The 17,915-nt window shown below is 40.4% G+C and overlaps 1 protein-coding gene across 8 annotated transcripts in view; it reads left to right on the top strand.

Annotated features, from left to right (window-relative positions):
• BICD1 (BICD cargo adaptor 1) overlaps positions 1–17,915 on the top strand; it is a 169,714-nt gene that overhangs the window by 120,607 nt on the left and 31,192 nt on the right. For 5 of the 8 annotated variants that reach the window (XM_032105442.1, XM_032105438.1, XM_032105444.1 and 2 more), the window contains exons 4-6: positions 1,886–2,356; positions 8,179–9,273; positions 14,884–15,035. In XM_032105442.1, coding sequence (XP_031961333.1) covers positions 1,886–2,356; positions 8,179–9,273; positions 14,884–15,035 — 1,718 coding nt within the window. The remainder of the gene's footprint in view (positions 1–1,885; positions 2,357–8,178; positions 9,274–14,883; positions 15,036–17,915) is intronic. The other 3 variants (XM_032105436.1, XM_032105440.1, XM_032105437.1) reach the window with 1 other exon arrangement.

Below are 17,915 nucleotides of genomic sequence, written 5' to 3'. Positions count from 1 at the left end.
AAATGTCATTATCTACATGTTGAGGTTTTTTGTAGCTTTTTGAAATAAGAGTCTATGAGAAGGTGACCATAGAGATATAGACCTCTAGGTTTTATGTGGATTTAAAATTGAAAAAGTGGTGGTTGTTTCATTTGGTTTGTCTTATTTTCATGTCCTTAAGTTGTAAACATAGCTACTTGACTGCATTTCATAATTTTTCCAGATGGACCTGTTCCTCCAGTAAGCAAAGATACTAAATTGCCAAGTGTAGATTTGAACCTCACATGGATTTTCCTTTTCTATTTAAAAATGCCCAATATGACTTTGGAACTTTGTTGTTTGATATGTTTCCAATTTCTGGGTTTGAAGGATTAGTGCTTTGGTTTTTAAGATTGCCTTTCTAAAGGTTTATGAGTTGAAGACTTTTGACAGGTTGATAAATATTCTACTTCAATAGGAATGGTGGATATTTTTGTTTTTGCCAGAACCTTATTTTAGTTTGATTAAAAATCCATATATATCAAATATAAAAAAATTCTATACAATGCCTTAAGATTGCAGTTAGTGATGTGTTTGAATTAGAAAAGCCTCAACTGCAAAAAATTGGGGCTTCTTATGGAAGCATGAAAATTCAGTATTTTTTCCCTCTTTCACCAAGCTATTAAATTATTTCACCTGATACTGAGATTTTTTTTTTTCCATTTTGAAATTAAGATGCAGGTGACTAACATGATGGGAATTAAATTTAAAAAATCAAAGTGTCATCATTTTTACCAGGAGTGCTGGTTGAGTGTGGACATGGACCTTTACTAACAAAGCTCTTCCTTTTCATTGCTGTGGGGTTTTCCAACAGTGAAAAGGAAGATGAGGAAGAAGAGCAAAGGGGAAACATTCTGCAGTGGGGATCTGCTGCCCTCTCTAGCTATTGCTGATCAACTGGTTTTGAGCTAGGCTGGGTTTTTCCAGGCTTTGTTTCTTGTCAGGTGAAATGGAGAGGACTGAACAAGGGAGCTACCTTTAAAGGACAGAGAGGAAGATGCTGCTGAGCTCCGCTCACAATGCCCATATATACCTTGATAAAACACCACACCTTGGTGTGGGGCAGGGAGCTGCCCTCTGAGAAGGACAGACCAGTGAGTCCCTCCAGTGCTGCCAAGGGGTGTCACTGGGACACACTCCAGGCACTGTGGTTGGAGCAACAGGTTCCTGTGTGCTCCAGGAGGACGTCCCTACATGCAGTCTAAGGACTGTGGGGGGCTGAATGAGCTGTTTGCTGCATTTTTCTGGTGGTTTAAAAATGTCTAACAATTTTGGGGCATCTTAGAGTTTAAACTGATTGTACAAATAGATTCTTGTTTAATTTTTAAAATTAAATGCCTCTGGGACAATGGAGAGCCTTGTAATATACAGAGAAGAGAGCCGAGGCTCTTCTACTGGTTTTGTACCTTCCATCCATATTTTTGAAAACTACCAAGATACTTGGGAGTATCTATGCTTGAGTGACTTTACATCTAGTAAGAAATGAGATATGAAGTCATCTTCAGAATATGTGCAAATCATAAATCGCCTATATGAACCTAAGATCTATAAATACCATGATATACCAACATTGCTTATGGCAATTCAGAGTAAACCTGTTACCAGGACATCTGCTAATAAACAGCCTTCTTCCCATGAAATTACACTGCTTGTCATAAGTTATTCAGAAAGAGGTTTTCTAATTCTTGATTCTCACATGCTGAAAAAGTGAACACTGGAGTATTTAACAGAGTGAGCTCCACTTGCACTCTTTTTTCAGTCATTTCTTTGCAGCTGTAGGCAATGTCCGGTATTCCAAACCGTAGTTTCTCTAACACCTATCTCAATAGGGCTGATAAATGGCAGGTTTTCACAACTCAAGTTTTAGTATTATGAATGTTCTTTGTCTTGTCTAATTCAGGTTGAATACGAAGGCTTAAAGCATGAGATTAAACGATTTGAGGAGGAGACAGTGTTGCTTAATAGCCAGCTAGAAGATGCCATCCGGCTGAAGGAGATTGCTGAGCATCAGCTGGAGGAAGCTCTGGAAACTTTAAAAAATGAAAGAGAGCAAAAGAACAATCTGAGAAAGGAACTCTCCCAGTATATCAACCTCAATGATAGTATGTATAATAACCATATTAATATATCAGTAGATGGGTTGAAGTTTTCAGAGGATGGGGGTGAGCCCAACAATGATGACAAAATGAACGGACACATCCACGGGCCTCTTGTGAAACTCAACGGTGACTACAGAACCCCCACGAGTAGGAAAGGAGAATCTCTGCACCCCGTCTCTGACCTCTTCAGTGAGCTCAACATATCAGAGATACAGAAACTGAAGCAGCAACTCATGCAGGTAAGGGCTGAATTTAATGTCCTGGAGTGTTTAGACACACATCCTATGAACCCTCGTGCCAGTTTTGAAGTGATCATTCCCAGTGATGTTTTTGACCACATATGTCCATTTTCCAGACTTCTGCTTTGGTGTTTCTTCATATCCGGGTTTTGCTAGAAATACCCCTAACAAACAGAGTATCTGTCTGCACAAAAGTCGGTGTGACCTGAGCAGATATTTAGTGCAAAGGGAAGAAAGGGATGTAGATGCTGGGGTTGCAGAAGGTTAGATTCCTTTTTCTCCTGCTTTGATAACGGTAAATGTCCTTGAAATTGCAAGTGAAATAAGGTATTCTTCGATATGACTAAAGCTATCTGGAAAAAACCCCATTAAAATACTCGTGTGTACAGACTTGATTATGCTCTCTTGCAAGTCCGAAGGAGTTTTTGCCATTAAATTCAGCTCGAGCAAGATTTGACACGCGTTCAGGAGAGAACAAAAGGAGAGGAGCGCTCCACTTACCAGCCGTGCACTGGGAGCATGTGGCGTGTGGGCTGTCACAGAGCGCCCTTGTCCCGCTGGCAGTCCCGGCGGATGCGCGGGCTGCAGGGGGTGCTTCGGGACGGCACAGCCAGCGTTTGTTCTCTGTTCATCCATGCCCAGCCAGAACAGGAGCCTGGGATGCGAGCCAGATAAAAACTCAAGCTGTTGACATCATCTCAGAAGGGGTGCAGTGCCACGCAGAGAAAGGGTCCTGCTGCCCAAGCTGTTGAGCATCTCGTCTGCCACAGCAGCTTGAAAGGTTTTGGCACTGTCAAGGAAACATCCAGCATTTTCTAGCTCCAGGCTTCTGAAAAGCACCTCTTCTAAAGAGAGTAAATGTGAGCCCTTTACTGCTTAAAATGTAAAAGGTGGTTTAGAAGTGAAGTAGAGCAAAACCGGTTTTCAGTGCTTGCTAGAGAACAACAAACCCCTATGTGGTCTGTCCTATTTGCTGAAGAGTTAATTGTTTTATTTACTTCATTGCCAAACTCACTGTGGGAAGTTTTGGTCTGAGCTGTGACATGGTGAACACGGATGACATCTAGTGCTTTGCACCAATAACTTTGATACAAAGCACACATCACTTAAGTGTGAAAGCACGAAACTTAGAATTTTATTTACGTGAAAAATTCTGTTAAACTTTTCCAGTTTTAAAATATACACAGTGTATATTTTGTATGTATGTATACAAATATGCACCTGTAAGTACATATACATGTATATATATAATATGTGCAAATATACATTATATGCAGCTTCTAATTTGATTCAGAGGGACAATATTAAAAATTTTAAAACACAGTTTCAAAAGAAATGCTTTTAAATTTTCACATTTTGAAATACACTGTAAGTATTTTAAACCATAATTTACAATGAAATATATGCACTGTGAATTTGGAATGAAAATTGCTTAGAAATGAAAAAAAAAAGGACTGCTTTGGGTATGCTTTTTCTTGATTTTATTGAATTAAATACTGAGCATGATGAGTTAGCAAACTTCTACTTGAAAGATACTGTAATTGTCTTTATCTTCTCTGGCTTAAAAATTTATTTTATATCTCTTAAACAAAGAGACAGCCTTCTCGCAGTCACTAGGAACAATCTTAGGACCCTTAAAAAGAAACTATAACTAGTTTTGGCCATAGCATTTTTTGATGCTGGGCCCCAGCACACCTGTGCCAATAGTGGCCACCACTGCTTGGCATTTACATCCTGTTAGAGGTTTATGGTTTAAAAAGACAGACTAGACCTCAGTGAAAGCCTGATTTCTTTAGCTACTGTAAAGACTCACTGCAAAATGCTGATGTGCACTTTTTACAAAGGGACCACCTTCTCTGTTGAGTTACATCAGTTCATGTCGCACAAATTAAATTTGGGTCATACAAATTAAATGTGAAAAATTCCTCCAAAAGTTTTGCATGTGGTAGATGGGAGACTTATTCAGGTTTAAAAGCTGGCAAAAGGTAAATCATCAGCAAAGTCGGAATTTCATTTCCTGTATGGTGTCTTTGCCATGTGGTGTTCATTCAGTATTTGGTATGAGTGCCTCCTGTTTCCTCTGAAGAGGCTGCACTAGGACAGAGTTTCTGAAGGAACTGACTGTTTTTTGGAAACTGTTTTCACGTCTATAGGACAGCAGGTTCCTTTTTAGGAGAAAGGTAAACTTCAGATTTGCCATTTTGTAAGTGTGTCTAGCAAATTGTTTTTGCTCCTCAGTCTCAAAAAGAAGACTTCACTGAAACAGTACGACAAATAGAATTCCCTCTACAGCTTTTGGATGCTGCTGCTCCATGAGTTGTGCTGGTCCCTAGGAGAGAGATTTAATTGCAACTATTTCCTTTCCATTCATATGTCTGCTGTGTAACAAATGTCTTGCTGAAAATTTTTGTATTCTGATATTTTCTTGGAAAAGCTCACGGCTTTGCACTCTTCCTTCCTGTTTGTTGTCCAGTGGAAAGAATTCTCTATGTAATCTTCGAAGCCTAGGACTCCTTTTCTTCCCATGGTCATACGTTCCCCTTTTCTGAGGCTAATATCATGTTCGGAAAACTTAGATTAAGTTCTCTTAAAAAAGGAAGAAAAAGAAAAAGTCCTGCAGCTTAGTTTCTGACATTCTTCTTCAGCTGCCTTGTACTCTGTGACAAATGTGCTATAGCTGAGATTCAGGGTTCTTGAGATGAGTTCTCCTGTTAATTTGTTCCAGTCTCCCCCAGGAATTGTTCCTTGAAATTCTGATGATGTTTAAAAAAAGAAAAAGGTGAGGAGATAAATAACTATTGTAAAATTGGTTTCCATAATTGCAAACTATAGATGCAAATTGGGAAGAAAATCTCCTCAAGCTGAAATCTTTGAAGGGAAGGATGCATTGCAAAACAGGTACAGCTACTTTTGAATTGTTTTTATTTTCATTCTAAATGAATGATAAAAATCCTTAATGCAGCTACCAATTTCAATGTCAAAAAAATGCACCAACTGGGCTGAAAAATACCTGGAATTGCCATAAGTTTGCTGTGGTGGAAAGAAGAATATAGTTTTGTCTAGAAGAAGAATATCATTACCATATTTGGGAACAGCAGAGTCGTTAATATGCAAAAGGTGTGCTCAGGAATGAGCTGGAGCTTTGGGGTTTTTCCCTTGGCAGTAGGAGCATGTATTTATGGTTTTAAACAGAAGGGGATTAGCTTAATCCATTAATGCTGGTCCAGAATGAATAAAATTGAGTAGGTCTGTGTATTTCCTTTTGCCTGCTGTGCAAGTTGATATATGGGTTTCAAAAGTTTAAAATGTTTTCTCTGGAAAGAGTTCTTTTTATTTGAAAGGATTATGTTTCCAGAACGCATTTATGTTCAGAAGAGAAATTATCATCAAGATCCAAATTAGCCATGCTACAGTTTTTCTTCATGATAGGGTATAATGGTTCAGATCAGTAGTCCTGCAGGATCAATTCTGTCTTATTAATTTAAGCAGGCACTGAAGCACTGTGCTGCTTTAACACACAGGTGTTTTCTCAGAGGAAAGGCTTTATTATCGATAAATATTGTTAAAAATAAATATTTATTTTTACACGAGTGCAATCTGCAGTGAATTGGCTTCTTTGGTGGGAACATGCCCACAGTGGACCCGTACACTTTAATAAGCCAACTGCCTGTAATATGTGGTTCTTTATTATCAGTACAATTTCTCTCTATAAGGTGAGATGGTCCTTTAAATTAGCCAAAACACAGATTTTTAATGCTTGTGCATAGCTCACATTACCAGCCTGAAGGAATAAATACCTTCATCATCTGATGAGGGCAGTGTAAATAGCACTGAAGCCTGCAATACCAAGTGGTAACAGCTGGAGTTCAGCTGAAGGTTTCCAGGGAGAGCAGACCTAGGGCAGGCAGCTTGATGAAAAAAAGAGGAAAGCTGGTGAAGAGACTCCTGCTGGGTTGATCTCTGAGGGTCCCCAGGACAGGCCTGACGGAGAGATCTGTAGAAAGTGGTCACCTTTTAAGAAGATGCACTTGGCAGAAGGCAAGTTTGCCCTATTTTGGGTTTTCTCAACAGGAGTGGGCTGACATGGGGGGTGAGCAACAATTAGGGTGGCAAACATACTGGGACAGCAAGAGGGGAACGAAAAATGGAGGAGGATACCAAAATCCTTGTGGTTCTTGGCCGTCCTCTTCTGCACAGACTAGGTAGTGCCAAAAATGGAACACTTCATATCTAAAGAGACAGATTCTTCCCGGATCATAAAATAAGGATGAGGTTTGTCCCTGTTTTTTTTAATTCTTAAGGCATCAGTCCCTTGTATACAAGAAAAGTAGGCTGTTTTTTTCAGATGCTTTTATCATGGCTTCTATTTTTATTTGTAGTTTCTGCCTGCAATCGATTGCAGATCCTAATGGAGGCCACATTTTGAGAGCCTCTCTGTAAAACCCAGGGATCAATGTATGCTCTAATGTCTTAGTACTTCTGAGCAGCAGCCACTGCTCAAAAGCCTGGTTAAGAGGAAACAAGAGTTTGAAGCACTTCTTAGAACATTTTGTGAGATGGCATTAATACCTTCCCAGTTTCTCAAAGGCTTTTTTTATCCTTTGCTAAGATTCATGGTGGCTAATTTGATTCTCTTCCACATACTACTGATAGGGAAGGAAAGTTTGTGTTTGTTTTTTTTGTTGTTGTTTTTAAAGAATTTTCAGAACTGAAAGCTTTGAATTCTCAGAATTAGTAATGCCACCACTCATCAAGGGAAGTGCCATTTTTACTGCATGTGCTGAGATACTGCAACAGGGGGAGAAAAGAGCAGTAAACCTGGTAGGCTTAGGGTCCTATTGTAAAAGCCATGAAAGGGACAAGGATCCTATCTCTGTAAGCCTTCCTCTGCTTCCTAATTCACGCCTCAGAACAGGACAAAGACACAGGAAAAAGTTGGAGCATTACACTTAAAATTTGAAGTGGAAATCTTTCAGGGGTGTTATCATGAGTAGCAAATACCTGAGCAGATTAAACTTGTTTGTCATGTTCACTTGCTTTAAAATTGCTGTGCGTTAAAACTTCTAGAGGTGCCCTTCATGATGTCTTCTGTTGTTCAATCCACATTTCTCTGTGGATATTTGGAAAGACACTTACTAGGTCACAAGCAGCTGGTTGTTAGTTACACCACAAGTCCTGCTTTTCCTGGCTTGAATTTAAACAGATGGATTTTGCTTACAGATAAGTGCTGGGGATGGGTACTCCTGGGAGTTGCATGTGCTCAGTGTCCTGATCTGTGTTACATTTCCACCTACAGTAGGTTATTTAATCTGTGGAAATGTACACAGCTAGTGTAGTTTTTTTACTGTATTTGCCTTAATGAAAGCGTGCAACAGTTCAAAGATATAAATGGATATTGTGAAAGATTGGTAGAACTGTTAATGGGAAATATAAATTCAGACTCCACTGAGAAATGGCTTACAATTGACAGTGATGCAGTTGCTGTGTTCAGGGAACGTATCTCCTAGTAAATCGTGGATCATCACTCTAGCTGATGAGACAGTGCTTGGGCACTTGGTAACTCTTCAGTGAGCAGCATGTAAAATTGTGACCTAGTGATATTGGAAGTTGTAACAGAAGCTGGGACTTCCAAAATCTCTGAGAGTTACACGGCTCTCTTAAATTAATTTTATGGTTTAGGTGTACATGGCTAAAATCTCTCAGAAGCCCTCAAGCTGCATGCAGTGGTAGAGTGGAAGGAGATAACTCTGACTGCAGAGTTTGGTGTTCAGCATGGGTAGGATGGGATCCATCCTGGGTTTTTCACTCTGACTCTGTTGCAGGTGGAGCGAGAGAAGGCCATTCTCCTGGCCAACCTCCAGGAGTCTCAGACGCAGCTGGAGCACACCAAGGGAGCCCTGACAGAGCAGCACGAGCGCGTCCACAGGCTCACGGAGCACGTCAATGCCATGAGGGGGCTGCAGAGCAACAAGGAATTGAAAGTTGAGCTTGACTGTGAGAAGGGCCGAGATTCTGGCGAAGAAGCACATGATTATGAAGTGGATATCAATGGCTTGGAGATCCTGGAATGTAAATACAAAGTAGCTGTTACTGAGGTGATAGACCTTAAAGCAGAAATCAAAGCCTTAAAGGAGAAATATAATAAGTATGTGGAAAATTACACCGAAGAGAAGGCCAAGTATGAGAGCAGAATCCAGACGTATGATGAGCAGGTGATAAACCTGGAGAAGTCGACCAAGGAAAGCCAGGAAAAAATGGTCCACATGGAAAAGGAGTTACAAAGGATGGCAAGCATAGCAAATGAAAACCATAATACCCTCAACACTGCCCAGGACGAGCTGGTGACGTTTAGTGAGGAGCTGGCTCAGCTGTACCACCACGTCTGCCTGTGCAACAACGAGACGCCGAACAGGGTCATGTTGGACTATTACAGGCAGAGCAGAGTCACCCGCAGCGGAAGCCTGAAGGGACCGGATGACCCTCAAGGTCTCCTTTCCCCACGACTTGCCAGGCGGGGGGTGGCATCGCCTGTAGAAGCCAGGACCCCGACCGAGCAGGTGACGAAAGAGGCCACAGAGCCCGGCAAGGAACAGAGCCCAACAAAAACACCTTCCATTTCTCCTGTCATCACAGCCCCTCCTTCCTCCCCTGTCTCTGACACCAGTGACATCCGCAAAGAGCCTATGAACATCTACAACCTCAATGCCATAATAAGGGACCAAATCAAGCACTTGCAGAAGGCTGTGGATCGGTCGCTGCAGCTGTCGCGCCAGCGGGCCGCGGCCCGTGAGCTGGCGCCCATGATCGACAAAGACAAGGAGGCCTTAATGGAAGAGATCCTGAAGCTGAAATCGCTCCTGAGCACAAAGCGAGAGCAGATCGCGACCCTGAGAGCAGTGCTGAAAGCCAACAAGCAGGTAAGGTGCTCGTAAAGCACTCAGGAAAGTCTGTTATTTTTACAGGTCGCTTACAAGCTTTCCCAGGGGTATTTTGGAGGAGAGGTTTTACTCACAGGTTATTTAGCCTCTCACTCAATCACAGCAAGGGCACACCTTTGTTCCCTCTCTTCCCAGCCTTCTCTTTAAGCAGTTTAGTTCTGTTTTTGTCAGCATATCCCACCATTCACTCAGCAGAGGTGTGGCCAGGGACGAGCTACTGCCCAGGCATGTTGGTGGTATTATCACAGACTGATTAAGGTTATCAGGGTTGGAAAACAAAACAGAACATACCTGGAGAGGCTCTCAGTGGTGTGCTCTTCTATTTAAGAGAATAAAAACCTCAAGTCATTATTTTGAATTTTTTCAAATCTTAAGAGAAAAGCCATTTTACTTTAGATGTTTCACCAATGAAAAGAAGCCGAAAATTATAGTACTTGATATCAAATGCCAAAAGAAATCCATCTTAATGCTATGTTTTTCAAGAGTACTGTCAATTTTCTGTGCATATTATATCTACCAAGCCCTTTGCGTCCATTAGATTCCAGCTCTGAAAACACTGTAAAAAAAACCAAAAAAACCCATGCAAATAGTTTTATTTACTTTGATGCATCTCCTTTTGCCCAAAATTAATCTGAATGCAAAAGGCTGCAGCGGCAGTGTCATCGTTCTAGGTCTCCAGGCACTTTTCTCATCTGAAAACAGTGCAGTGATCACCACGTGGGGGCTCGAATACCGGTTAACAGCTTGGCACACTATTAGCTGGTGACAGTGATGGGATTTCAGTGTTAAAATTCCCAGTAGTCAACTATTCTGAAGTTACAATTTCAAGTTTAATTGATTGTTGTATCTGTAACTGCATTTCTAGGGTACTGGGGATTTTTAAATTGCAGCAATATTTCAACATATATTGAGTTTTTTATAGCATTTTCCCTCCCTCTGATACAACACATGTTAAATATTAACTCAAGTAATTAAATACCATCTCTAGCTAAGCAATAATAGCTCTGAGCAATTATATGTGGTTTTCCATGTAATTAAAATGTAATTTAGATGGAATTGATGTATGTGGGTATACATTCTGTGATCCCAAATTAAAGATTTTTCCCATTAGCATAGAGCTATCATTTATTTTTTGCTACCACCAGAAGATATATCTCAGTCCCACTCTTTTATTGCTGTCAGAAATAATGCATTATCCTAAAGGATGCTCACTGAAATGGAAAAGATAGATTTGCTGACTAAGGAGCCGCTATTAACTAATCTTTTATTTATTGGATAGCAGCATTGGTAACTGTACAACTGGGTACAGAAACGTGCCATACTTGTTCATGCCAGCCTAATATCAGCTTCCTCAAACTTTCAAGTTAAAAGACATAATAATATAAAGGGAAGGAGAAATTCAAAGTTGTAGAGGGGAAGAGTGATTTATTATGTGCCAGCCTCAAGTGATGAGTGTACCCCAGAACCCAAATTCATGTTTTGACTCATATTCAAAAAAACCAGGGTTACAGTTTATCTTCTTGAGGTGTTCCCCTTCAAAATATTAAGTTTCTAAGCAGCAAAAGGCTGAGGATGTTCTTCCCTTGTGGGACCCTTCCCTAGTAGTTTTTCCCTTGTGGGACCCTTCCCTGGTATTTTGGGCTGTACTTTAGTGAAAACACACCCTTAACTAGGGAAACACAGTCGGTATCTAGTGATGGTCAGTAGTATTCGTAAATAAGAATTTTAGACTACACAAAGCTCTAGCAGGATAAAGAGAGAAAGATTTGATGTAAGAAAATGCAAACATAGGTCCATGAAAATGTATTCTTAAATCAAGTGCCCAGGAAAGCAAGGCACATAGATATTGCTGGCTTGCTTGCTTGCCTTGTCTTGACTTATGTATCCTTTGTTCATAGCCCAAATTACTGTGTCTGCACCAGATCGATGGAATAAACATTAACAAGTGGCATAAGTGAGAAAGTAAAGTCAAATTAATGATGCAGTAACTTTTAGGACCAGTTCAATAATGGGTTTGGTTTCGATTTCTAACAGCAATCAGAAAGCAAAACTGCCTTTGAGGGGAATTTAATATCCTGAAGTTCTGATGGAAAGCTGATATATTGTTTTCATAGCTAAATAGTTCAATGAGACAGAATTGAGTCAGCGAGACCTTTAATTCTGCATTAGCAGTAACTATGGTGTCTCCAGCTCCCATAAGTGAAATACCCATAAAAGTCTTTCAGAAAAAATACCTTGATAACCCCAAACATACAGAACCTTATCTATAAACAAATGCCCTGATATTATATGGACAGAACACAGTAGAATTTCTGCTGTGAAAGAGAGGTTTGATGAAAAGACCTGGTACCATGTACAACTGGTGCTCTAAAAATACAGGCTAGTTTCTGCTTTCTTGTGTGAAATAAAAATCCTACCAGTGTAGGACTTAATATTTATTAACAATTATTTTAGCTGGTCTGCTTCTCACACAGCTGATGTAAAGTAAATGACATACAAAGCCGTCTTAGAAAATGAGATCTGTTCACAGATTTCAGGATGAAGATGGCAACCTTTAGGCAGATGAGACTGGGCAAACATCTCTTCTGTAGGGATATGGAGGGGGATGGAAAGGACCCTGTTATTCTGGCAGTGCTTGAGGTCCTGGGGTCAGGTGTGTGCTCCCCTCAGCCTATTCACCTCCAGGGCTGGGTTTTGAGGATGGGGAGGGGAGCTGAGCTCTGTGTGTTCCCCAGGTCTCATTTCCTCGCTGGTATTTCACACCCTGCTGGAGTCCAGGCACTGGAGCTCCCTGCTCCCTCCTGGTGTTGCTGTAAATTCCAGGTGACTTCTTCTGCACAGTAAATGCTACATGAGCCATCAATTCCATGTCTGCAGGTGGCTGGCTGAGAGCCTGGGTAGTCATTTGCCCAGTTCCTCGGCATGACTGGTCTGACAAGAGTGTCATGAGCACCTCTGCTGTCTTATTACATTATTTACTTCACTGAAGAGTATTAATGTTTTTTTTCCCCCATGTTTTCATCTTTTTCTTGTGTTCTCCATCTACTTGTGTGTTGAGAGATTGCATTTTGATGTGGAACAAAATTCTCTCATTTTTCTGATACAAATTTTTTTACTTAGCCGCAACTTAAAAATAAGCGCTTCAGAAAGAGCTGTTAAAGCCAGGTCCTGGGCATCTGCTTCCTTTTGGCACCCACCACTTGGAGATGAAGGCTTTTATTTACCCCATCCTTCCTTTCAGAGCACTCTCTGAATGCACTGTTCTGGATTATCTAAACCTAGATTATTCCACAGAACTGGTTTCAGGCACCACCATATATGTGGCTCAATGGGTACAATTTTGGAGATTGGCTGAGATGGGGAACAAATAGAAATAATTTCAACAAGAGCTGGCACTGGAGGAAGAGTAACATGAGGTTTCATGTGGCTTCAGTTCATTTTATCCCTGTTAGTTTGGCACAGTGTGACAGTATAGCTGAGGTGACCAGACACACTTAATTGTCTCTGATAGATGGAGGCTGAGTTCCTCTTCTGTCCTCTGCCTCCATTACACATTCAGGCTTCAGGGTGTTCTCAGAATTCAGGCAAGTTTCCTGTCTCTTCAGGCTCCCCACATTTCCGACAGAAGCTTCCTCAGCTTGTGCTCTCCGTCTTTCTTTTGCTACTAAACCCACTTTTTTGGTTAGTTTTATTTGCTTCTATAGCAGAGCACTTAGGAGACTTTCAGAAGGGAGAACCTCAGCAGCTTGGCTGGTGCATGGAGAGCCATTAAGCATTTCTCATAGGATTTGAAGCTTATGCTTTGTTTTCTATATGTTTTATAGGAAACTTTAATAGGAAGAAAAAAGTTTAAGATTTGATACAGTCCTTCCTCTTTTATTCACCAAGTAAACTATATTTTCATCCTGTAGTGTTGCACATCCATTTAACTTACCCTGACATCCAGACTAAAACATAGGGATCATGGTCTGTCTGATCCTTGTGCATAGTTTCAGTGATATGTAAATTACTGTTAATTTATGAGTGTACATTTTTGGTCATGGCTGAAAACAGACAAAAAGCTGATGATTTCTGCTTTATCCTGCCACGACATAGACTGGTATCCAGCATCCTGCATTGCACCAAAGCATATATCAGCAAGGTTGAAAAAAGCAGAATTGATTTGAATAGATCCCTAAGTGATTGATAATTTTAACATTTATTGGTGATGATTTCAAATCTGGATTGGAAAAATTTATCTATTTAAAATGATAGGTGGTTGCTAGTACTGCCCTTTAAAAATCCATTCTCTTAATGTAAATTGGTGTGAAAGTAAGAAACTATTATTGGTGAGTATACAATCAAAAAGTATTTTAATGCTGCTATTTATAATGGTGCTATTTAACGAGACAAAAAGAATAAAGTTGTAATTTAGTAGGAGATTCTAATGTATTCTTTTGTTAAGAGACATTGCTAGTGGGAAATGTATTGAGTTTGGGAAAACTGAGTTTAAAACAGGTTTCCAACTGTTTGGTAATTACCATCTTTTGTCCTGTTCCCTTGCTGGTTGCTTTAACCTAATGTTCTTCTAAACTTCTCTCCCCTGGTGGTGGCTCAAGAACCCACAAGGTAACAGGGGAAATTGATTGCCTGTATGAATTGCTGCAACTTATTATGTACCAAATGAAGTGAAAAAACAACCATAACACACTCTGAACAAATGTAAAAGGAAGCAAATTTTTCTTCCTCTCATTCAAAGGCAATAATTTTAAATGTCCCAAGCAGCAGTAGGTATAAAGTCTCTATAAAACTTTGTATTTTGAATAACTTAAAAATGATACTAAATTCATAGGTAAAGCAGAATGTTCAAGTCTTGCAAAGATAAGACAAATGTAGCTATTAAAAGTAGTAAAGTAGTAAATTAAAGAAATTTAACAGATGAAATTGAAAAAAGAAGGAAGGGAGCAGCAAAAATTTAGGCATAGGACAAATACAAAGCCTTGTTTCCTGTTAAATGAAAACTGTAATTTACACTTTTTTTTTTTTGTTGTTATGGTTAAAAATGCTGAAATAATGCTGGCTTGCACAGTAGACATTGCCAGTTCTCAGACATTAATCAAGCTGCCAGGTCCTGGCCATCCCTGTGCCCAAGGAAAGCCTCGGCCAGCAGTAGGCTTGAGGCCAAACACATTGATTCACAACTTGGCTGCGGAGGCTGAGCCTCATGTGCCCTGTGTCCTGTTTGCAAAGCGGCCAGGGGACACACTTGGTTGTTTCTTGCACCTCAAACAACCTGGTAGCAGCTCCTGTAGTAACTTACTCACCTGAGTCCTCCACATACAGCTGCACGGTGTTGCAGGGACACTTAAGGTGCAGAGTTGTTGCCAGTTGCTGTTAAAATGGGCTTTGTCCTCTCATCTGTGTTCTCCTTTTCCTGGTTTCATGGAGTACAACTTAAAAGAAGAACGTGAAGGGTGCACTACAATGGCGATCAGGTTTGATTTCTTTTCCTGTGTGAATGAAGGACATCAAAACCAAAATCAGACGTGGGGTTTTAGCTGTTCTCAGATCTCTGTCTCATAAGCACATATGTTTGTGTTTGTGTTTTAGACAGCTGAAGTGGCACTGGCCAATTTGAAGAATAAATACGAAAATGAAAAAGCAATGGTGACTGAGACCATGACCAAACTACGGAATGAACTAAAGGCTTTGAAGGAAGATGCAGCAACCTTCTCATCCTTGAGAGCAATGTTTGCAACCAGGTAAGGGATAAGTGGTGTCCCATCTGGCTCAGCACTGTAAACATGTGTGTGCTAAGTGAGAACACACTTAGCTGTATATGTTGGGTGCTTAGGAGGATAGAGGAATTATTTTCTGCATGGTTAGGGGTTTGCTGGATGAAGGTGAATGAGTCCTAGAATGCACACTGTGCAAAACTTGCAAGCTTTCAAGTGCTGTTGAGATGTGTGTCTTGGAAAATAAAGCTGAAGAATAGCAATGTCAATACAACCTTGAGTAAAGTGTTATAAATGACAATAGATGCCTCTAGCATATTTGCATTTATAGGGTTTTTTAAAGTGAAAATCAAATAGTGGATTTATGTGGCTGATTTTCCCATTCAGAAGTACGCAGTGATTCTGTCTTGTAAAGCTATTGTACGGTTAATGATGATCTTCAGGATCCCATGTTTTCATTAGAATGAGATTTATTACTTACCAGTAGTAAAATCTATTTCATCAACCAGCCTATGTGGTAATCCAGTGCTAATAACTGTAATTTCCCACTCCAGTATAAATTCTTATTTTCTCCCACTGTGATGTTCAATTTATTATCTTCTCCTTCACAGGACAAAAGCTTCACTTACCTTCTGTAACATAGTTCCTCCTGGCAGGACAGTAATTAATCAACTTTCATCTTTCCTTCTTCCACACCTTCTTCAGAAGAGCTTCTGGTTTTACACAGAATCACAGAATCAACTAGGTTGAAATAAAACCTCTGAGATCAAGTCCAACCCATGACCCAACGCCATCTTGTCATCCAGATCATGTCACTGAGTGCCATGTCCAGTCTTTCCTTAAACAGCCCCAGGGATGGTGATTCCACCACCTCCCTGGGCAGTTCACTCCAATGTCTAATAGACCTTTTTGTGAAGAAGTTCTTCCTAATGACCGCCTAGATCTCCCCTGGCACAGCTTAAGAGTGTATCTTCTCATCTGAGCTGCTTTTTAAAAGGTTACCTAAAAATATATTTTTTTAAAGATCCAGCATTTTCATCAATAAATTCTTATTTTGGAAATACACAAGCCAGACTTTCCCCCCCTTATGATCAAACACGATGCAGATTTCTTGTTTGTGCTTTAGTCCATAAATGATGAGACGTCTTTGTGCCTCATGCCAACATCTCTTCAGTGCTCCCTGCAGTGCCATCTCACCACTTCCAGCCTTCTAAGGTGCTTTTTTGCTTAGTGGCAGTGGCAGCAGCAGCTGGGAGAAGTGGGAAGGAAGGAGAAAAGGCGCATTTATATGTTGTGACGTTGGTGCTGTGTACAAATTCATCATAGGTCCATCGTCAGAAGAGTGCGTGTAGCGACATAATGGAAGTGAAGACCCAGCTCAGCAGGTGGTGTGAACCAAGGTAGCCTGATTGATTTCATTGGCATCTATAGATTTTCTTCCAGAAAGGAGAGCTCTGTGTGTGTGTGTGTGCGTGTTGGAAATGCATATGTTGACCTTTCCTTGCAAGCTCTTTACTCTAGGAGACACAGGAGTATACTAACTCTGCAAGGCCTCATGGAAGGTGGGTAACTCCCAAGCAGAGCAGTGGCATCGTGAGCATAAAGCAAACAAGGGTCTTGCATGGGCCGTAAATCATCAACATATGAGGTAAAAGTAGTTTGCAAAGATTTAGAAGTTAATTAAAGGGAATGTTAGCTTGTTGGTGTGCTGAATGCTCCTTACTCAATTTGGGCATCCTGAGTGCAGATGTCAAGGCATATCCTAAAGCTGATGGGAGGCAGCAGCATCCCCTCCATGAGAATTAGGCTGCACTGACTCCACTCATCCAGGTACCTTTTCTAGATGCCACATGTGTAGTTTGCAAAGAAGCTTCTCTTTCTCTTCTATGAACTATAAAGGGAGTCCATGTGACTTCCTGAGTCACACATTTTTAATTTATAAATTTCTACTGTTAGTAGAGAAAAACTTCCCCCAAAGAATTTACTGCTGTTGGTAAACTCCATGTATTAGTGATTAAACACTCAATATAGGGCCTATGGAATGTATCCCTGCCCTTGACGTCCTAAGTTCTGCCCAATATTTTCTGAGCACAGTTATAAAAATTATTCACTACAAGGTCTTCCACATCATTATGCTCCTATAGATTTTTCTGTTGTAAAATATTCATTTTTCTTCCCTAGCATGGAGTTTAATGGCCTTTATAATTAAATCAATCTTCCTAAATTGTCAAATCATTGACTCATTCCAAATAGTCCATTTGGAAGGGCACTTGTTTAAATGACAGAGGGTTGATATACTCTACAAGTCCATTGAAGAAGAGAAATCTGTTTGAAAATACAAGGATGTAAACACAAGATTTTGTGCAGTAACGTTAGATGCAGTAGCAACCTTCAGCATAAAAAAGCAATTGTTCAGTCTTTAGTTGAATAAAACCGTGGTTTCCATGGTTATAGTGCATCACATGGTACTTACTCCTGAATTTCCACCATAGGGAGATCATCCTTCTGATAGTAGGATTGTATTATAGATCTGAAAATGGTTGCTTATACTGTTTGATAGAACAATATCCTTTCTCTTTCCATAAACCACCATTTTGGTCTCCAAATGGATGTTCATCTGGTGCTGAACTGTATGGTTCCTTCCTCAAATACACTGGATAAAGGTCATAGCACACGTCATAAGGAGAGCACAGCACATCTGTTTCTGTTCTGAAGCAAAGTTGACGCTTTTCTCCAAAGCTCACCTATGCAGAAAGCAGGAGCCTTCCTTTTTCTGTGTTTTTCCTGACAATTGTTCATCCTTCACTCCTTAAGTTCTTTCCTCAGTTCTTCATCTCAAAAGTCTTTCTGTCCTGCTTGACCCTCTACTTTTGCCCCTTTTCCTTCTGGAGCAGGTTATTTCCCCAA

Source organism: Corvus moneduloides, chromosome 4 (assembly GCF_009650955.1).
Source record: "Corvus moneduloides isolate bCorMon1 chromosome 4, bCorMon1.pri, whole genome shotgun sequence".
Classification (NCBI taxonomy): Eukaryota; Metazoa; Chordata; class Aves; order Passeriformes; family Corvidae; genus Corvus; species Corvus moneduloides.
This window is presented reverse-complemented; position numbering and strand designations above follow the sequence as displayed.